This window comes from Amblyomma americanum, chromosome 7 (assembly GCF_052857255.1).
Source record: "Amblyomma americanum isolate KBUSLIRL-KWMA chromosome 7, ASM5285725v1, whole genome shotgun sequence".
In the NCBI taxonomy this organism is placed as follows: Eukaryota; Metazoa; Arthropoda; class Arachnida; order Ixodida; family Ixodidae; genus Amblyomma; species Amblyomma americanum.
The window spans coordinates 78,991,967-79,014,670 of NC_135503.1; the positions used below are offsets into that span (position 1 = coordinate 78,991,967).

At 49.1% G+C, this 22,704-nt stretch overlaps 1 protein-coding gene across 1 annotated transcript; it reads left to right on the forward strand.

The window, feature by feature from the left end:
• The first annotated feature begins 19,206 nt into the window (after positions 1–19,206).
• On the forward strand, positions 19,207–19,998 carry LOC144097845 (uncharacterized). The gene has a single exon (XM_077630460.1). It carries the CDS (start codon positions 19,207–19,209, stop codon positions 19,996–19,998), a length of 792 nt encoding a protein of 263 aa, XP_077486586.1.
• Positions 19,999–22,704: the final 2,706 nt, after the last annotated feature.

The following is a 22,704-nucleotide window of genomic DNA, read 5'->3' on the forward strand; positions in this document are numbered from 1 at the left end:
GTGCGGTGACTGCGCTACACTTCAGTCTCCACAGGCTTCTCGTGAACGCAGCTTCTACTGTGACATGTGCTGTGCGGGGGTGGGGGAAGGGGGGTAGGGAAGGAATCATCAAAGTTAGATGGCAAACGAACATATAAACATTTTTTGAACTGCTTTAGCGTCCTTAAAATTTGTGACAATGTCATAGTGCGGCAGAATATTCTACTGAAAAGCACCCTGGCAATTGGGTCGTAGTTTGCGTTTTTAAAATACCGATTTGTGTATTAAAAACGTCATTGCCATTGATGTGGTGGAGCGAAGTTCACTAGAGAATTTAACCGCAATCACAAAACTCGGCAACATCAGTGTACGCCCCCTTATTCTCCAGGACAGCGGCACTACGGCTGGCGTAATCTACAACGTCGATATCGCCATCTGTGATGCAGATTTACCCATGTTGATCAAGCCGGCAACCGACGGCATTTCCATCATTCAAGTTCAACAGTTAGGCAGATCTCCATGCATCAAACTGACCTTCAAGGGTGACTGCATACCATCGTACGTGAAGGTTGGGCACTTTCGTCATCCAGTTCGACCTTTTTGTGCCTAAGCCACTTCAATGCAGGAAGTGCATGAAGATCGGCCACGTGAGCGGCGTCTGAATCAACTCCATCGTGTGGCCGCGATGCTCCTAGTCACACAGCGGTGATGTTTGCCGCGCGACTACCTTGAAGTGCGCCAACTGCCACGGCCCTCATGACTCTTCCTCGAAAGACTGCCCCCGTCTAAAGACCGAGCGGGCGGTACTGAAGCAAATGGTGAGAGACCATTCTACGCACAAACAAGCCGCCGCAAAGGTGCGACGACGTCGTTCACGCCGCCGAAGGTCGTCAAAGAAAGCAGTCACATTTGACAATAATGCCCCAAACCCAACAGCAGCTTGTCTGCCTCCACCAAAAACCGTATCAAATCAAGGGAGCCCGGCGCTTGGTGAGGCTGGACCTGCTGCCTCAGATGCAACGTGGCCACCACTGCCAAAGCCTTCAACGCCTACTGCGTCAGGGATGTTGGCGCACTCAGGGCAGTGTGCAGCGCCTACGACTGATCCAGCAAACAGGCAGGATCAAGGCCATGGCCCAGATATGCAAGTAATTTCAATGCTCACGACAGTAATGAATGCCAGGCGTGCTCTGCTTTCCAGCCTACACACGCCAGCAGCACATAGCGCACTTCAAGTGCTGGACGCGCTACATCCAGTTCTTGCGGCTCTACAGTAGACGGCATCATGGTTCCTTCGCACCTGTCTTTTCAAAAGAAAGTCAAGCAAGCTTTCATTTTCCAATTGAATGCTCGTGGGCTCCAGTCCCGGATTTCCAATTTACGGCACTACGTCTACGAGAATCACTTCCCCATTCTTGTGATTGGTGAACCGAAGACCCCGGAAATTTTGCGAATATCCGGTTACGAGGCATTTTCATCACCCACGTGCAACAGATCCAGCAAAGTCAACGTCTACATTCGACGTGAACTTACATATGTGCAACATTCAGTTCCTCCGAACGAAGACAATCAGTACGTTTGCCTGACGAAGAGCCGTGACCTGACGTTTACGCTACTGGCGGTGTACTTGGCGCCATTAAGTCGTTTCGACGCCAGAAGGTTGAGTGGTTTGATGGCAGCTACACCTGCCCCGTGGGTTATTATGGGTGACTTCAATGCTCATCACACCATGTGAGGAGGCGTTAGGATGGACGTTAGGAGAAGACGGCTTGTGTCCTTCGCCTCTGATCATGACCTCCAGTGTCTGAATGACGGAAGCCCGACCTATATACGGGGGTTGAATTATAGCAGCTGTTTGGACTTGACTTTCGTTTCAAAGTGCCTTAACAACAGCGTCCGGTGGTTTTCGGATGTAGAAACCCAGCGATCGTATCCCAACCTATCTGATTATTACCGGCCATTCCACATTTTCCCCAGCCACGTGTAGGCAGCGCATTGACTGGACAGTTTTTAAATTACTTATGGAGGATGCTTGCGCAGAGGGCTTCTCTACCGGTCTTGAAGAAAAAATTAAGGAGGCCATGGAACACGCCACCTGCCCCTTTAACCCTGTCGCTAACTACACCGATTTTGACTTCGAATTGCAGCGACTGCGATCACTACGGCGCAGGGCAGAGCGCAGATACCGACGCACAATGTCGCGCCTAGGCCTAAGAGATGCTAGGCGCATACAGAAGAAGATTCAGCGCAGAATTCAGGCACTGCAAACACAACGGTGGAGGACATTTTGCCAAACACTTGATCCACGGAAGCCTTTGTCACGCGTTTGGAGTATAATTCGGGGTCTGCGCACGTGCCCTCAACAGCGCTACCCGTTCAAATCCGTAGCGCTCCACCAAAGGCGCAGTGTGGCTAGCTGAAAATTTCTGCGCAAGAATAACAGGCCCTCCGAATCCAGGCGCAACGCTGCACTGCAACAATGTTCCAACCTCACGGGATTCTCGGATGGATGCCCTATTCTCCATCGAAGAACTTGATGCTGCGCTGGCTTGTTGTAGAAGGTCATCATCACCAGGGCCCGATGGTTTGACGTACTCCGCACTTGCCAACCTTGGCAAAGAAGCTCGACGGGCTCTTTTGGACACTTATAACAAGTCATGGACTGCTGGCATAGTTCCTCATGATTGGAAGACCAGTCGTCTTTTTCCACTTCTTAAGCCGGGGAAATCACCGCTCGACCTTTCATCATACCGTCCAATTGCACTCGCCAACTGCGTCGGCAAAATCACGGAAAAAATGCTGCTCACACGCGTGGAATGGTACTTGGAGCGATATCAGATTTATCCAACCTTCATATCTGGGTTCCGACGGGGCCGCTCTTCTATTGACAACGTGGTTGACCTTGTAACGTCGGTGCACCACAGCAAAAGTTTGAAAAGATTGACCGTGGGATTGTTTTTGGATATCAAGGGCGCGTATGACAACGTAACGCATCAGTCCATTTTGGACGCAATGGAAGCTGCTAAGATCGGAGGCCGCACGTTCAGCTGGATACGAAGCTATTTATCAGAGAGGTCGTTTTTCGTCCTGACTGCGGACGGACCAACGTCCTTACACCGAAATTCGCGCGGAGTCCCTCAGGGTAGAGTGCTGAGCCCAGTTCTCTTCAACCTTGCTCTCATCGGCCTGGTCGACGTATTGCCACAATCTGCTCAGAGCTCGGTATATGCAGTCGACATCTGTATTTGGGCATCAGGGGTGACCAGTCCTCAAGTTCGTGCAAGACTTCAAAAGGCGGCATCGATATTGACATCTTATGTTCGCTTGCAGGGCCTGAACATTTCGACCGAAAAGTGTTCATTTGTGGCGTTCACACGCAAAATAATGTCACGCTACACCATTCGCATTAATGGTGATGCCATTCCCTATGAGAGAAGCCACAGATTCCTTGGTGTTGTCATTGACAGGAACCTCTCGTGGAGTCCGCATGTCTACAAAATGAGAAAGAGACTAATTGCGATTGTCCACGTCCTCTCCTTCCTCGGGGGATAGCCCTGGGGCGCATCAGTGCGCTCTATGCTGCAACTGTACCGTTCCCTATTTCTGGGCTACATGCGGTACAGACTTCCGATATTCAGTTCCATTAGAAAGATAAATATCAAGACTCCTCAAAGTGTGCAAGCGCAAGCACTCCGTATCTGCTTTGGACTGCCTAAATGTGCATCAAGAGCAGCAACTGTTCTTGTTGCTCGGGAACATCCGGTTACTACATACATTGCTGTTGACACCATGAGAACTGTAACATTAGCGGCGCTGGTCGCACTCTCCGTTGTAATCTACAGATAAGATTGCCCGCTTGCCACGATATATTCATTTCTTTTGCCATTCCCTGATTGGCTGCTTAGCGCTCAAAAAGCGTGTCGCCGAACGAATAAATGACATTGTCTTCCTGGCGCTGCGTGGGTCGTCTGTTCCTTGGGCCGGTCGTCCTGCCGCCCTCGGCGTCTAGCCGTCGAATACGTAACAGCTAGTGGCAGCGGACTGCGGACAGCGGAAGCGGACTGCGGACAGCGGATGTAGCGCACGTCGGCGGTGACCTTGGCGTCCGGTTTGGTGAGAGCACGGCTTACTTGACTTCATTGGGAGCATTAGCGGCATTTACTTGGTAGTCGAGGCTTTTGACTTTGCTAAATATTAGTACGTGTAAGAGTAGCACTTGTTCTCAGCAGTCATGAACCTCACATCGTTAACGAAACCCAACCTAGTGTTGCTAGCAGAAGAGTTAGGTATCCCTGTACAGAAGTCGATGCGTAAACCTGCAATTATTGAAGCAATATCCAAATGCGAAGCGAAAGACGACGAAGTTGAGGAATGTTGGAAGACAATTTCCGAACAGCTAAAAGAAAGAGAGATAGAACTGAAGTTAAAAGAGATGCAGCTGCATAGCCTTGAACGAACTGATAGTTTCGACATGCGCGGATACATGCAACCTTTCAGGGCTGGTAGCGACATCACTTTGTACCTTGTCAATTTTGAGAGGACGTGTACTAGAGCAGCACTTGCAGAAGGGACCTGGTCGCAACGCCTCTTGACATTGCTTCCAAACGAAGCAGCAGACGTAATCACGAGAATGCCAGAGGAAGATGCGCGTGACTACAATAAAGTAAAGCTTCAGCTGAGGCGAAGGTACAGCTTGCCTACAGAAGCCGTAAGGATGAAGTTTCGTAACACGAGGCGCAGTCAAGGAGAGTCATTCTCGGAATTCGCCTATAAATCAATGAGCTTGTTGGAAGAATTGCTTAAAAGTGCCAACGCATACGAGAGCAAGCAAAGTCTGATTGAAGTGTTCGCGCTAGAGCAATTCTCTGCATCCATTCCGGAGCAAATGCGCCTGTGGATTCAGGACAAGCCAAACGCAGCTACGTTGCAAATGGCAGCCACTTTGGCTGACGAGTACTGTTCGCGCAGAATGCTAACTTCAGAAGTGCAAAAGAAACCGTCGGGAGCATTCAAAAAGTTTCAGAAATGAGAGAGAGAAATCAACTAAGGGAAATCCGAGAGCGTTCCCGCCCAAACGCATGCGGCCAACTCGAGTGAACCAAAAGGTTCGAAGTTTGAAGAAAAGCGACCGTTAGTCTGTCACAAATGCCAACAACCAAGCCATATCGCAGTAGGGTGCCGACAAGCAACTGTGTCCGTTAACTTGCTAACTGAAGAGAGCGATTTACATTTGCCTTACACCTATGACATGACGGTGAATGGCGTCAGTTGCAAGGTTCTACGTGACACAGGAGCTACATTTGATATCGTCCACCCGTCGTTTGTTAAGCCCGAAGACTTCACCGGATCGTGTGTATGGGTGCGTCAGGCACTAGAGCCCGACACGAAGTGCTTGCCGGTAGCCAAAGTTGAAATGACGGGCGCCTTCGGCAAATTTCAAAGTGAAGCCGCTGTTTCAGACAAGCTGCCGCAGAGAATCCCTTATATTTTTTCTAACAGATCAATGAGGGACTTCCAAAACGCTGGAATGGAACTACATGCGAACCCTGTAATGGTCGTCACAAGGTCCCACACAAGAGCGCGAGCTACTAACTCTACTCGTGCCACCGACGTTCCAGAGCAAAGTGATTCGTCACAAGCTGCCGCAACGAGCGAAGCCGTTCCAGCCACACCATCCGTTGATAACTCTCCGGCCGCCTCCGCGCCCGGAGACGAAACGATAAGCCCAGTCAGTGACAGTTTCCAACTTCTTGCAAACGTAGACAGAAGCGTTCTCAAAACGAATCAAGCGAACGACGAGTCACTACAAACGTGCTGGGAAAGGTCAAGACGGAACCAAAAGGGACTATATCGTTCACTGTAAAAGACGGCCTCTTGTACCGAACATTCGAAAACTAGAAAGGCCGCCCTTTCTAACAGCTGGTATTTCCCCAGAAGTATCGTGCTGCACTTTTCGATCTGGTTCATACCAATAGCTGGGCTGGCCATTTAGGGATAAATAAAACTAAGAGCAGATTATTGAACGACTACTACTGGCCGATGTGCTTCAAGGAATAAGAGCAATGGGTACGTTCGTGCAACGTTTGCCAAAGGACCGGACGGCCAAACGAAAAATTCAAGGCGCCTTTGGTCCGAATGCGTTTGATTGGCGAACCTTTTCGCAGATTGGTAGTCGACATCGTTGGTCCATTACCAGTAACATCGGCGGGCAACAAATACTTGCTAACACTCATTTGCCCTGTCACAAAGTTCCCAGACGCAGTGGTGCTACCGGAATTAAGCTCCACAGCTGTAGTCAACGCGCTACTCGGCGTCTTTTCCAGAATCTGATTTCTTAGCGAAATCTAATGTGACCAAGGTTTTGTGTTTACAAGCGCGGTTTCCACGACATTCTTGCAGAAATGTGGCATATCCATTCACCACAGCTCTGTCTACCACCCGCAAAGCAATTCAGTTGAAAAACTTCACTCGGTAATGAAGCGCATTCTGCGTGCGCTCTGCTTCGAGAAGGGCACCGACTGGGACGCAGCGGTTCCCGCAGTGCTCTTTGCTCTGCGCTCAGTCGCTCACGAAGCAACTGGATTCACCCCGGCGGAACTTGTTTACGGTCGAGCGCTTCGCTCCCCGCTCAACTTGCTAAAAGAAAAGTGGGAAGACAAATTCGTAGACAAATCCGTTGTCGAGTACGTGCTGACCTTGTTGAAACGCCTTCGTGAATCGCAAGAATTGGCGCAAATAACCATAGCAGAAGCGCAACAACGCGCGACGGTGTATTACGACAGATCTGCACGAACTCGAACCTTCAAGGAAGGCGACAAAGTGCTAATTTTGAAGTCGTCGAAGGCAAACAAACTGGAAGTAGTATGGGATGGCCCGGTCACGGTTAAGCAAAAGCTTTCAGACACCAATTACATGGTAACGACGCCCGGTAAACGCAACGACGTGAAAATCTACCACTGCAATCTAATGAAGCCATTTATCGAACGTATGGAAACGCTGAGCATCGTCCTAAACGAACCAGAGGCAATAAATGTTCCAGTCGCTCAAGTACCGACCCCTTGCTCTTCCCTGTAAAGAGAAGAAATACTCGAATCTGTCGCTAAACAAGCTTCTTTGACAATCGAGCAAAGAAAGGAGTTAAAAGAGCTTGTACACAACTTCAGCAATTTGTTCAGTCCCTATCCCGGTAGGACAAACCTTGTGGGACACGACATTGAACACGACCAACCCTTCCGTACAAGGGCCCCGTCATGAGAAGCTCTTGAACGATTCCGTTCAGAACATGTTGACACTGGGTCTAATTGTGCCAGGGGAAAGCGAACACGTGTTCCCGATGTTTATCGTAGGAAGTCCGGGCAAGGAACCCAGACCCTGTATTGACTATCGCAAGCTGAATGCGATAACAAAACCAAAGACGTTTCCCATTCCTAATGTTGAAGCCTTGATCGAGAAAGTTTCCGCGGCACAGTACATTTCTACGTTAGATATGGTACGCGGCTTCCGGCAACTGCCAGACGGAGAACGCCAGTAAGCTCGCCGCTTTCATGACTCCGACAGGTACATATCGCCCTCTGGTGCTCGCTTTTGGCCTCAAAAATGCACAGTTCGTATTTTCAAAACTAATGAATCAAGTACTCACAGGCACCGAGTCTTTCGCTGCGCCCTACCTCGATGACATCGCTGTTTTCTCCAGTACTTGGAAACAGCATTTGGACCATCTGCAGCAGGTATTCCTTCGAATCCGCGAAGCAGGGTTGACTCTCAGACTCAGCAAATGCTGTCTTGCAAACACTGAAGTCCACTACTTGGGGCACGTTATTGGCCAAGGGAAGCGACGCCCTTCCGAATTAAATGTTGAAGCCATCACTAGCTTTCCTTTGCAAAATCAGACTAACTTGCGTTCCTTTTTGGGTTTAGCTGACTATTACAGAAGCTACATTCCAAACTTCGAACATATTGCTAGTCCTGTTACAGATGCTCTGCGCAAGACCGAGCCTACTATTGTGCGTTGAAATACAGCGCGTAAAGACGCATTTGCTGCGATTAAAAAGATTCTTGCCAGCGCACTAGTTCTCGCGGCACCAGATTACCCTCTCCCTTTCTTAGTTCAGTGTGACGCCAGTGACCACGGAATGGGTGTTGTTTTCAGTCAGGTGAACGAAAAAGGCGAGGAGCACCCTGTTGTCTCCGCAAGTCGAAAGTTAACGTCACGCGAGCAAGCCTACAGCACAACAGAAAAAGAATGCGCTTGCTTAGCGTGGGCTCTCGAAAAGCTCTCATGTTACTTGAAAGGTTCTTCCTTTATTTTTGAAACCGATCATTCCACCTTAGTGTGGTTAAAACAAATGTCAAACAAAAATGGTCGCTTGATGAGGTAGAGTCTAGCGCTTCAACAGTTCGATTTTCTAGTGCGGCACAAGAAAGGCAAACGCCATGCCAATGCTGAATGCTTTAGCCGCATTCCATAGTTTCCTTTTTCTTTATTTGTTTGTTCTCGTGTGCATGCCAGTAAATGCAAGTCTTTTCATTCTCGTGTTCGGTTTTCACGTGTTCTGCTCCCAGTGAATTCATCGACCGGGCTTTCCTAAACATGGGCGCGAGGTTACTTCTGACGTTGTTACTGCGTTTCTTTAGCTCGTTCCCTATGCCGCTCCAGATCCTATCGTGCCGGCTGACGGATGAATCCTATGCCAGAGGTCTGCGGCCCGCTCCCTGTCGCTACGTGCTCGGCAGCCTTCCGGCACTCGGCGAGCAGTGCTAAATATGAGCGTCACCTCCTCCTGGACGTCTGAACCCCTCTCCACGGGCCTGTTGTTCGAGCCTGAAGACGATTGGTGCCTTCTCCACCATTACGCCGATGTCCAGCTCAACTTGCCCGCCTGTGCCACCCAGCACCTCAACGTCTTTTCCAAGCGCAAGGACAATATGATCTTGCAAACGCTTCAGTGCTGTGCTTGGACAATCTAGTTGCCCTCCTGTCCCCGCCTTCAGTTGTTCAAGAAGCGTCATCCTCTTGAACGCCTTCCGAAAACGGTAGCTTTGGCCGAGCTGTAACATTCGCGGTGCTGGTCGCACTCTCCGTTGTAATCTACAGATAAGATTGCCCGCTTGCCACGATATATTCATTTCTTTTGCCACTCCTTGATTGGCTGCTTAGCGCTCAAAAAGCGCGTGGCCGAACGAATAAAGGACATTGTCTTCCTGGCGCTGCGTGGGTCGTCTGTTCCTTGGGCCGGTCGTCCTGCCACCCTCGGCGTCTAGCCGTCGAATACGTAACAGAACACATATTCGGCACTTCACACGGGTTTTCTGTCATCACCTCGCAACACTCCCAATAATTAGGCCGCGTACTGCATTCGCCAAAGTCATTGAAGCTCATCGCGCATATTTTCCATCGGAGTTCACCCCTGCGTCAAGACCGTGCTCACCCTTATGGAGTCTTCATGAACCTCGGGTTCACCTCTATATTACTAGAATTACGAAGAAAGCTGGTGTATCACTACCCGCTCTCAAACAACTGACATTGATTTAACTGCATTCTTACCCCAGTCACGGCATACATGTTTACACAGATAGATCAGTTCACTCGACCAGTTCTGCGGGGTCGGTGGTGATACCGGCCAGATCCATCTTCATGAAAGTGAAGACGACCTATCCAATACCTTCATCTGGTGCGGAACTCGCAGCCTTACGGGCTGCGATAGAGTTCATCAGTCAGGAACCTCCACATGACTGGACGGTTTTCACCGACTCTAAAGCAGCCCTTCAAGCCCTGCAAGCTGCGCTACGCCGAGGGTCGCAGGAACAACTTGTTGCTGAGATCCGTCTACTGTATCACGGCACCGTTTCCAAAGGTCATGACATCATTTTTCAATGGCTGCCAGGACACTGTGGTATTAACGGTAATCACGAGGCCGATGCGGCTGCGCGTTCGGCTCACAACGACGTACTTCCAGTGAGGATCCCAATCTCAAGATCTGACGCAGCGTGTGGGCTTCGCCCTTTGGCGCTGGAGCTCACACTTTTAGCGTGGAACACGGGAGAGTTTTGCAACTTCCGCCTCAAGGCTTCACGTAACTTAGCACGTCGCGACGCAACATTGTTATGCCGTTTATGGATAGGCGTTGCTTTTACCAACCATTATGCTTTCCGGATGGGGATGGCCGACAGTCCTGCCTGTGAAAGCTGCGGTTGTGAGGAGACCGTCGCTCATCTTCTCTGTGAGTGCCCTGCATTTGCGAGTGCAAGACATACACTGTGTTGTGCCCTGGACCGCCTCGATCCTCGCCCATTAACAGAGCAAAAGATCCTCGGTCCGTGGCCACAGCAGTCGACTGCCCTCAAGGCATACAAGGCACTATTTGCCTACTTGAGAGCGACTGGATTGAGTGACAAATTGTGACAGCGTTGTGCATGTGTGTGTGTGTGTTTTGCCTTTTTGCCCTTCTCTCTTCGTCCTTTGAGCCCCCTAATCCCTCTTCCCCAGTGCAGGGTAGCCAACCGGAACCCCTTTCTGGTTAACATTCCTGTCTTTCCCTCCTCCTTTTTATCTATCTATCTTCAGTGGTGACGAGGATGGGATCGGAGCAGTGCTTTCTCAAGATGTCGGGCCCGGAGTGCGTCGGCCCGTAGGTTTTCGTTCTCGGGTACTGACGGAAGCCGTGCGAAATTATTCACAGCTGTAGTGCGAAGCTCTGTCCCTAGTTTTTGGGGTCTCGAAATTCTGACAGTACCTTTTCGGTAAGCAATTCACACTGTTGATTGAACATAAGCCGCTTGTGGGACTTTTTCATCCAGATCGGGATGTACCAGTGATGGCCGCCGCTCGAATCCAGCGATGGGCCCTGCTGCTGAGTGCATACGACTACGTCATCAAACACCAGCCGGGAAAGGACAACGTGCCAGCAGATGCCCTCAGCAGACTCCCGACGTCCGCAACGTCTCAGCCAGAGACCCTGGAAGAAATCGGAGATGGCGAGTATGTGTTGCTCACGGAAAACCTCAATGACGGTGTTGAGCCCGCGAAGCAACTAGCCGCTCTCACCTCGCACGACGACGACTTAGCAAAGGTGCAAAAATGGGTGCGGGAATGATGGCCAAGAAACTTGGGGCCCAAGGACTTACATTTGCGTCCATACTTAAACCGGAAAGCTGAGATAACGTGGATCCATCATCATCATCATCATCATCAGCCCTACTACACCCACTGCAGGGCAAAGGCCTCTCCCATGTCTCTCCAATTAACCCTATCCTTTGCCAGCTGCATCCACCCTTTGCCTGCAAACTTCTTAATCTCATCCGCCCATCTAACCTTCTGCCGCCCCCTGCTACGCTTACTTTCTCTTGGAACCCACTCCGTTACCCTTAAAGACCAGCGGTTATCTTGCCTTCGCATTACATGCCCTGCCCAAGCCCATTTCTTTCTCTTGATTTCGACTAGGATGTCATTAACCCGTGTTTGTTCCCTCACCCACTCTGCCCGCTTCCGATCTCTTAACGTTACACCTATCATTTTTCTTTCCATGGCTCGCTGCGTTGTCCTTAACTTAAGCTGAACTCTTTTCGTTAGCCTCCACGTTTCTGCCCCGTAGGTGAGTACCGGTAAGATTATGCTGTTGTACACTTTCCTCTTGAGGGAAATTGGTAAACTGCCACTCATGATCTGCGAGAATTTGCCATATGCGCTCCACCCCATTCTTATCCTTCTAGTTATCTCCCTCTCATGATCCGGATCAGCTGTCACTACCTGCCCTAAGTAGACGTATTCCGGCACAATTTCTAGGCTCTCGCTGCCAATTGTGAACTGTTGTTCCCTTGCTAGGCTGTTGAACATTACCTTGGTTTTCTGCATGTTAATTTTTAGACCCATCGATCTGCTCTGCCTAACTCATTGATCATAATTTGCAGTTCACCTCCTGAGTGACTCAGCAAGGCAATGTCATCAGCAAATCTCAGATTATTTAGGTATTCTCCATTTATTCTTATTCCCAACTGTTCCCATTTCAGGCCTCGAAACACCTCCTGCAAACATGCGGTGAACAGCATTGGCGAGATCGTGTCTCCTTGCCTGACGCCCTTCCTTATTGGAATTTTATTGCTGAATTTATGGAGGACTATAGTAGCTGTGCAGTTGCTATATATATCTTCCAGTATATTGACATAAGGCTCTTCTACCCCCTGATTACGCAATGCCTGTATGACTGCTGAGGTTTCCACTGAGTCGAATGCTTTCTCGTAATCAATGAAAGCTATATATAGAGGTTGGTTATATTCTGCGCATTTCTCTATCACCTGATTGATAGTGTGAATATGATCTGCAGAAGAACCGACAACTGAGCTAGTTGGTGCATCTTTAAGCCGTGGTAAAAACAGCGCAGCGACGACAGACACAGAGAGAAGAAGACGGACAAGCGCTGACTAACAACTAAAGTTTATTGGAAAAAACACAGGTATTAATACACTCCTAAAACAACCAGGGAACACGCCCCTCTTAACTTCCTTCTAATCGTGCGAATCTAGATACTTAATCTCACATTCGTGAAGAAGCACTGACGGTGTGCTGACGCATGCATCACCATTCGCGTGGATGCGATACGCCTCACACAGTTCCCTAGTCAATTTATCCCTGTGCCTGCAAACAACTTTTGTCTCATGGAAAAGAGGGTTGCACATTTTTTTGTCGGGGGAACCTGGGATATTATTCAGGGGGCAATCTCTAAAATGTAATGCAAGGTTGGACGATGGGGGGCCATTTAACGAGGTATGATGCTGACGAAGACGGGTGTTCACACATTTTCCCGTTTGGCCAATGTATTTCTTGCCACAGGAAAACTCAATGTCATACACTACGCTTTCAGCACATGACGTAAACTTCTTTTGGTGGTTTATTTTGCAGGCTCTACTCCCGGTTGGTTTCTGTTTTTTAGCCTTTGCTTTCCTATCTATTATGGCACAAATTTTTCCAAGCTTTTGCGGGGCTGAGAAGAGCACTTGAATTCTATATGTGGCGCCTACTCTTTTTAACTTGTGTGACAAACGATGAAGATATGGTATAACCGTATGCCTCTTCATGCCTGACGGCTCTGATGGATGGCAACTCTTGAAAGATTTTAGTTTCCTCAGCAATTTATTGCAAGCAAGGACGATTACCTCTTCCGGAAATCCTGCCGATTGTAATCTACCAACCTGCTGATTAAAACTATTCTTCATTCCATGCACACACGATTTCGAAAGTGCTGATCCTAAACATGCAACGGCTATGCCACTTTTAACTAATTTAGAATGGGCTGAGCGATAACTAAGCAAGGGCTTCGCTGAGCGCTGTTGAAAAGACCAGCAGACATGATCAGGGTTCAGGACCAATCTTAAGTCTAAAAACTGTAGCTCGTTGTTGTCCGGGAGTTAAAAGGTGAACTTTAAACCTTCTCCACAACTAACAAAAACCCTTAGTATTTCTTCTACATGGCCCTTGAAATTTGTAGGCTCTACAAAAATTAAATAATCATCAACATACCTGAACACCTGTTTTACACAATCACTGAACTTAGAATTTATCGCCCTGTCAACGTGACACAGAAAAATATTACTTAACACCGGTGCTACTTTTGAACCTATGCATACCCCATCTTTCTGAGCAAACAGTTTTCCTTCCCACTCGACAAAAGTCGATTGCAGGTAAAAGGTCAGAAGTTCCAAAAACGACTCCACAGAAACACCACAATCCGAAATAAATCTCTCTTCGTCATTGTCATTAGTTATGGCTTTCTTAACACACTGCAGGAGCTTATCTTGAGGTAGGGAATAGAACAAATCCTCCACATCGATGCTAAACATGCCACTCGAACCCGGGTTACAGCTTTGCAAAAACTCAACAATGGTGACAGAATTCGGGACCAGAAACGGATCATCAATCACAAGACTACTAAGGTGCTTTTGCAAAAAGCTTGATATCGAATGTTGCCAGCTGTTACGCTCCGTAACTATACATCGGAAAGGAATTTAAGGTTTATGCGTTTTCGCAGAGAAGAAAATATCTAGACAATTTTTCTGCGAACTACTAACAGAGCGCTGTAGTCCTATCAGATTCATTTCCCCCAGTAACTGTATTGCTTCTTTCTTTTGTCTATTGAGGTTAATATGAACTTGCCTAAAGTTCTTTGCGATAGATTTCCCGGCTCTTTCCCTGAACAGATTCTCTGGGATAACAACGAAATGCCCTTCTTTATCCGATACCAGCAACCGAAAGTCCTCTGACGAGAGAAAGTTTACCAGTGGAGCAAAGCTCAACCCCTTCACGGACCCTCCAACTGTCCCCTTCAAAGCCTCAACACACTCCGCCACGCACCTCGGTTGTTCCTCCTTCCGGGCCTGGCAAGACACACTCCTTCCAAGGGACAGCAATTCTTCTTTTCCTAGGGATGGCTGGGATGTGCGGAACCCTGCTTCCGTCGTAAGGACACAGTCGCCGAATGTGCCGCATAATTGCATCGGAATGGTGGCACCAGCACCGCTTCTACAAGGACTGCCTTTGGGCGGCATGTGGCAGTGACAAGCATAGAGTGCGGCGCTTTCGTGATTGGTGTGACCTAGCGAAGCAACACACGGAATTCCTCTGGTATTCTTCACGCCCTTGGCTACAGGCGAAGACGAAGCCTCCGTGTTCTGAGGGCAAGGTATTGGTCCTGGGCGACAAGCAGGTGCCAGAAAGGTTCCGAAAGGTTCTGCAGCGAGGCCCGAAATTTTGTGTCCAGCCATCCCTAGGAAAAGAATTGCTGTCCCTTGGAAGGAGTGAGTCTTGCCAGGCCCGGAAGGAGGAACAACCGAGGTGCGTGGCGGAGTGTGTTGAGGCTTTGAAGGGGACAGTTGGAGGGTCCGTGCAGGGGTTGAGCTTTGCTCCACTGGTAAACTTTCTCTCGTCAGAGGACTTTCGGTTGCTGGTATCGGATAAAGAAGGACATTTCGTTGTTATCCCAGAGAATCTGTTCAGGGAAAGAGCCGGGAAATCTATCGCAAAGAACTTTAAGCAAGTTCATATTAACCTCAATAGACAAAAGAAAGAAGCAATACGGTTACTGGGGGAAATGAATCTGATAGGACTACAGCGCTCTGTTAATAGTTCGCAGAAAAATTATCTAGATATTTTCTTCTCTGCGAAAACGCATAAACCTGAAATTCCTTTCCGATGTATAGTTACGGAGCATAAAAGCTGGCAGCATTCGATATCAAGCTTTTTGCAAAAGCACCTTAGTAGTCTTGTGATTGATGATCCGTTTCTGGTCCCGAATTCTGTCACCATTGTTGAGTTTTTGCAAAGCTGTAACCCGGGTTCGAGTGGCATGTTTAGCATCGATGTGGAGGATTTGTTCTATTCCCTACCTCAAGATAAGCTCCTGCAGTGTATTAAGAAAGCCATAACTAATGACAATGACGAAGAGAGATTTATTTCGGATTGTGGTGTTTCTGTGGAGTCGTTTTTGGAACTTCTGACCTTTTACCTGCAATCGACTTCTGTCGAGTGGGAAGGAAAACTGTTTGCTCAGAAAGATGGGGTATGCATAGGTTCAAAAGTAGCAACGGTGTTAAGTAATATTTTTCTGTGTCACGTTGACAGGGCGATAAATTCTAAGTTCAGTGATTGTTTAAAACAGGTGTTCAGGTATGTTGATGATTATTTAATTTTTGTAGAGCCTACAAATTTCAAGGGCCATGTAGAAGAAATACTAAGGGTTTTTGTTAGTTGTGGAGAAGGTTTAAAGTTCACCTTTGAACTCCCGGAGAACAACGAGCTACAGTTTTTAGACTTAAGATTGGTCCTGAATCCTGATCATGTCTGCTGGTCTTTTCAACAGCGCTCAGCGAAGCCCTTGCTTAGTTATCGCTCAGCCAATTCTAAATTAGTTAAAAGTGGCATAGCCGTTGCATGTTTAGGATCAGCACTTTCGAAATCGTGTGTGCATGGAATGAAGAATAGTTTTAATCAGCAGGTTGGTAGATTACAATTGGCAGGATTTCCGGAAGAGGTAATCGTGCTTGCTTGCAATAAATTGCTGAGGAAACTAAAATCTTTCAAGAGTTGCCATCCATCAGAGCCGTCAGGCATGAAGAGGCATACGGTTATACCATATCTTCATCGTTTGTCACACAACTTAAAAAGAGTAGGCGCCACATATGGAATTCAAGTGCTCTTCTCAGCCCCGCAAAAGCTTGGAAAAATTTGTGCCATAATAGATAGGAAAGCAAAGGCTAAAAAACAGAAACCAACCGGGAGTAGAGCCTGCAAAATAAACCACCAAAAGAAGTTTACGTCATGCGCTGAAAGCGTAGTGTATGACATTGAGTTTTCCTGTGGCAAGAAATACATTGGCCAAACGGGAAAATGTGTGAACACCCGTCTTCGTCAGCATCATACCTCGTTAAATGGCCCCCCATCGTCCAACCTTGCATTACATTTTAGAGATTGCCCCCTGAATAATATCCCAGGTTCCCCCGACAAAAAAATGTGCAACCCTCTTTTCCATGAGACAAAAGTTGTTTGCAGGCACAGGGATAAATTAACAAGGGAACTGTGTGAGGCGTATCGCATCCACGCGAATGGTGATGCATGCGTCAGCACACCGTCAGTGCTTCTTCACGAATGTGAGATTAAGTATCTAGATTCGCACGATTAGAAGGAAGTTAAGAGGGGCGTGTTCCCTGGTTGTTTTAGGAGTGTATTAATACCTGTGTTTTTTCCAATAAACTTTAGTTGTTAGTCAGCGCTTGTCCGTCTTCTTCTGTCTTCTCTGTGTCTGTCGTCGCTGCGCTGTTTTTACCACGGCTGTGAATATGATCTATTGTAGAATATCCTTTACGAAAGCCTGCCTGATCATTTGGTTGATTAAAGTCTAACGTTGCCCTGACTCTATTAGCGATTACCTTAGTAAATACTTTGTAAGCAACTGATAGTAAGCTGATGGGCCTGTAATTTTTCAAGTCCTTGGCGTCTCCCTTCTTATGAATTAAGATAATGTTTGCATTCTTCCAAGCTTCTGGTACAGTCGAGGTCATAAGGCATTGCGTATACAGGGTGGCTAGTTTTTCTAGCACGATGTCCCCTCCATCCTTCAACAGATCTACTGTTACCTGATCCTCCCCAGCTGCTTTTCCCCTTTTCATTGCTTCTAAGGCTTTCTTTACTTCATCTTTCGTTACTGGCGGGATGACGCATTGCTGTGCACTGCTGTCTTTCTGATTAGCGCTCTGATTACATTGGCTACTGTACAGGTCTGTGTAGAACTCTTCGGCTACGTTAACTATCTTATCCATATTGCTAATGACATTGCCCTGCTTGTCTCTTAATGCATACATCTGGTTTTTACCTATGCCTAGTTTCCACTTCACTGTTTTTAGGCTACCTCCGTTCTTTATAGCATGCTCAATTCTCTCCATATTAAACTTCCTTATGTCGGCTACCTTGCGCTTATTTATTAACTTTGATAGCTCCGTTAGTTCTATTCTATCGGTAGTGTTAGATGCCTTCATGTTTTGGCGCTTCTTAATAAGATCTTTCGTCACCTGAGATAGCTTCCCGGTATCTTTTCGAACTGTCCTACCGCCTACTTCTACTGCGCACTCCGTAATTATTGATGTCAGGTTATCGTGCATTGAATGAACATCAAGATCATCTTCCTCAGTTAAAGCCGAGTATCTGTTTTGCAGCGCTATCCTAAACTCCTGTGCTTTCCCTCTTACGGCTAACTCGTTAATGGTCTTCTTCTTCGCTAGCTTCTTCCGTTTCCTCTTAAAGTCTAAGCTAATTCTAGACCTTACCATTCTATGGTCGCTGCAACGCACCCTTCCGAGGACGGCCACATCCTGAATGATGCCAGGTTTAGCGCATAGTATGAAGTCGATTTCATTTTTAATCTCACCATTGGGGCTCTTCCAGGTCCACTTCCTGTTTTCTCGTTTGCGGAAGGTGGTATTCATGACCCGTAAATTATTTCTGTCCGCAAATTCGACTAATAACTCTCCCCTGCTATTTCTAGAGCCGATCCCATAGTCACCTACCGCGTGGTCGTCAGCCTGCTTCTTGCCCACCTTCGCATTGAAGTCGCCCATCAGTACAGTGCACTGCGATTTTACTCTATTCATTGCTGATTCTACGTACTCATAGAAGCTTTCAACGGTCTGGTCATCATGGCTGGATGTGGGTGCGTAGGCCTGCACCACTTTCAGCTTGTACCTCCTATTCAGCCTAATTACTATAGCTGCTACCCTCTCGTTAATACTGTAGAGCTCCTCTACTTTGCCAGCTATATTTTTATTAATGAGGAATCCCACACCTAGTTCTCGTCTATCCTCTAACCAGCGATAGCACAGTATGTGTCGGTCCTTCAGTACTGTATACGCCTCACCTGTCCTCCTAACTTCGCTAAGCCCTATCACATCCCATTTAATTCCCGCTAGTTCCTCGAACAGCACTGCTAGGCTAGCCTCACTGGCTAAAGTTCTAGCGTTAAACGTTGCCAGGTTCAGATTCCAATGGCGGCCTGTCCGGAGCCAGAGATTCTTAGCACCCTCCGCTGCGTCACAGGTCTGACCGCCGCCGTGGTCAGTTGCTCTGCAGCCGCTGGGGACTGAGGGCCGAGGGTTAATTGGCTTGATCATAGAAGGTTGTGGCCAAGTACTACACCAGGGTGGCCAAATCCTGCTCTGGTGAGAGAGTGCGTTGTCGGTTCTGGTCACCGAGATCAGGCCGCACTCCAGGCCTGGTTATGCAATTCCATCGACACGCGGATTTTTTTTTTTAAACCCGGTGGAGAATTGCGCGGCACCAGGATTTGAACCCCGGTCCTCTTGCACGCGAGGCGGATGTTCTACCTCTACGCCATCGCTGCATCGCTTCGTCGCTGCAACGTGGATCCATGGGCTTCTATACAGGGGCCATCGCGTAATCGTGCGTAACAGCGCAAGAGCGGGAATGTTACACCTACTGAATAATTCCCATTAAAGAATTTGCTCAATGAAGCGGCTAGGCCGCTCCCTGCTGTGGTATCTCGGGATTGATAACGAGACTGAGAACATGGTTAAGTCGTGTCCCAGATGCGTACAGGCAGCGCCTATGCCCCGCAAGAACTCCCCGGTCGCATGGCCAGAAACGGGGGAGCGTTGGTCCAGGCTGCATATTGACTTTGCCGGGCCGATTGATGGACACATGCTTCTGATCGTTGTGGATTCACATAGTAAATGGATCGAAGCCGTACCCCTGAAAAGCACCACAACCCACGCCACCATATAAGCCTGCGCACCTTGTTCAGCACGTTGGGATTGCCCCGGACGCTGGTTTCTGATAATGGCCCGCAATTTACAAGTGCTGACTTCCGGGAGTTTATGAAGCTGAATAACATTACACATCTCCGGACTGCACCGTATCATCCGCAGTCCAACGGGCTCGCGGAACGCACCGTGCGAACTGTTAAAGTGTTTTTGAAGAAGAACGTCCATGGGTCTTTGAAAACACGCTTGGCAAGGATCCTGCACAAGTACGGAAGGACGCCGCAATCCGGGGGCAGTACCCCAGCGCAACTCCTTATGGGCTATGAGCGCCGTTCCAGACTGGACAACGCAGTGGCACCAACGGGGCCTCTCGCTTCGCAATCTCCAGTTGACCGCCACGTTCTTGGTGTGTTGCGGCCGAGGGAACCTGTCTGGGTAAAGAGCTTCGGGCGAGCCGATCCATGGATTCCAGCCCGAATCACGTCATCGGACGGCACTCGCATGGTGAACGCCGATGGTCCAGAGGGAGAGAACATTCGTCGACACACCGACCAGATCAAGCCACGTGTTGGGGAACATGACCTGGACGACGGTTCTGATGACACTGAGCGCCAGGATGGAACCGCCAGCCCCCAAGTAGTTGGGACACCGGGACAGGGGCCAGGAATACGCGAGGCTGCCCCAAGCACCCCAACGCTCGCACTGCGCCGGTCGAGTCGGACACGAAAACCCCCCGACAGCTATGTACCGCAGGGTGAATGAGATGCTACATCGGAATGACGTCACGCCAGATTACGTCGTGACTCAGACTTACGGCAACTGTTATCGCCGCTGTCCTCCTCACACTCCTTCTCTAACCGTTTCGCACAACGCCCATATTAACACGCTTCAAAAGCAATAAACGTTGTCTTGGCCCAGCCATCGCTATGTATGGTGCGGATTCTTCAGGGACCAATAACGCTGAGCTAGCGAATGGTAAAATCATTAGAAAGCTTCACAGACAGAACAAAGATGAAGCACTCTTTCACCAGAACAGGATTTGGCCATCCGGGTGCAGTGCTTGGCCACCACCTCCAGTATTAATACACTAGTAGCCCTCGGCCCGGAGTCCCAAACATCTGAGAGCGCACCCCATACGGCACAGGCAATCGGGCCAACATAGTAATTGGATGGTTTTGCTCTGGCCTTCTTAAGACCGGAATTTGACATTATACTTCCAATATTGGGCTGATTACCTGTGCTGCTCGGGAACTAATCAAGACAGCGGTGTTCGAACTGCTGCCTCGCCGAGGCTCTTAAGAAGCGATGGATTCGCACTAGCGCAAGTACAAAGTGAACGTGGCATCATTTAAACGGACAATGAGAATAACTTGATCCAAATATTCTTGCCTGAAAAACAGAGATACTTTGCCCCTTTCTTTGTCGGCGTTTGCGAAGAATGAACAAACGCATTTATCGCTAAGAAAATTGGACTTAAAAATTCACCCCATAGTCCACTCAAACATGCGACGAACTCACCGAAAAGGAACGGCTGTTTTCGTTTTGATGTGGATGTAGGTGTAGCGTAGACTCCATTGCCGCGAATATTTCAGTGTTTGTTCGTTTTCAAATCTGCCGCCGCACCACTTTATCGCTTTGTTTGCGACGCAAGACGCGATTAGATTTATTTCGATTGATCGCAGCCAGGCAGAGCTGATTCTACGTTGTTCCGGAATGTTCTAGTAACTTTGCACGCTTTATCTCGAAAGTTCGCTATCAGCTTAAAATTGAGCACGGCTGACAGCGGCAGGCGTCCTGTTCGACGACCGCCGAACACGCTTGTCGCTTCGCCGCCGCCGAGTGATTCAGTCCCTTTTGGGTGCAGGTCAGCCCAATAAACAGTTTTCTTTTAGAAGACCCTTTTGTCCGTCTTCATCGCTGCTTCGACTGCCGTCACCACTACGTGACATCTAGAAGCCAGCCCTCAGCGCTTCGCACGCGAGGACGAGCCAGCAGCTCAGCGAGCCAGCCAACGTCTCCAGGAAGAGGAGCCTGAGTTCGGGAAACGGCCGGACCGCACCAGCCAGCGAAAAGACGCTGCTACGAGCACCGCAACCTCGCCGAAGATGTCGACACCGATCATAATGCAGCAGCCGCGGGTGCCGCCAACTTTTAATGGATCCCAGGCGGAGACCCTGAAGAATGGTTGGACCAATTTGAGCGCGTGGCGTCATTCAACAAGTGGGATGATGCGGCAAAAATTGGACACGTGTTTTTCTCATTGGATGGCTCCGCACGCACGTGGTACGAAAACTACGAGTTGTCCCTAACGATATGGGAGCTATTCAAGAGAGAACTACTGAAGATATTCACCTATGTCGTGAGGAAAGAAAGAGCCGAACGACTCCTCGAGTCCAGAATCCAGCTTTCGAATGAGCCCGTCCGCGGTTACGTCGAGGAGATGAAGCGCCTATTTCGCCGCGCCGACCCCGAGATGACCGAGGAAAAAAGAGTTCATTTTTTAATGCGCGGCGTAAAAGAACAACTCTCTGGCAGCCTCATCCGCCAGCCGCCAAAACCAGTCGAGGAATTCATGCAAGAAGTCTGCACGGTTGAGAAGAATCTCGACGTCCGAGCTCGGCAGTACAATCGCCCTTCCACTGCCTGTGCAATCCGTTCGGACATGACGGCCACCACCAGCGACAGCTTGCGGGAAGTTATCCGCGAAATCGTCCGAGAGGAGCTACGCCGATTGCTGCCATCCTCCCCACAGCCACAAGCAGCGACTCTGACGGATGTGGTGCGGGAAGAAGTGCAACAGGCACTTGGCACACCGACGGCCACAGATCCCCAGGCCATGACCTACGCCGCTGCAGTAAGGACTGCTCAGCCCCAACGACAACCCACACGTCCTCCCCGAGATGAGCCACTGGTTCCACAACGCCGCCTCCTAGCGCCCGCCCGCCCAGGCTATGACCGACACTGAAGCCCCAGGAAATGCGACGCCTGGAGGTCTTCTGACAACCGGCCGTTGTGCTTCCATTGCGGTGAGGCCGGCCATATTCTTCGTCACTGCCCGTACCGACGTATAGGTCTTCGAGGATTTGCCGTTAACGCCCCACAACCACGCTTCGGACAACGTCCGCAGGAAATCGACGAGTACCTGCGTCGAGAGGAGTTTACGCCGAACCGCTTTTCGTGCTCACAATCGGCGTCAACCTCGCGCTTTGCGTCGCCACGCCGCAGCTACGAAGCCGCGGTACGAGGAAGGTCTCCCAGCCCCCGTAAGGGAAACTAAAGGCAGAAACCTCTGGAGGTGAGGTTGCTCATGAGCGAAACGCCGAAGAACCTCCACCGAACACGCCCCATGAAGACGTTGCACCCGCGATGCCGCATGAAGAATCGACACTCGCTGCACCGACGTCGCACACAATGAGAACCCCGACCACGACGCAAACTGCCTTGAAAACGGCTCCGCAACCCAGGAGA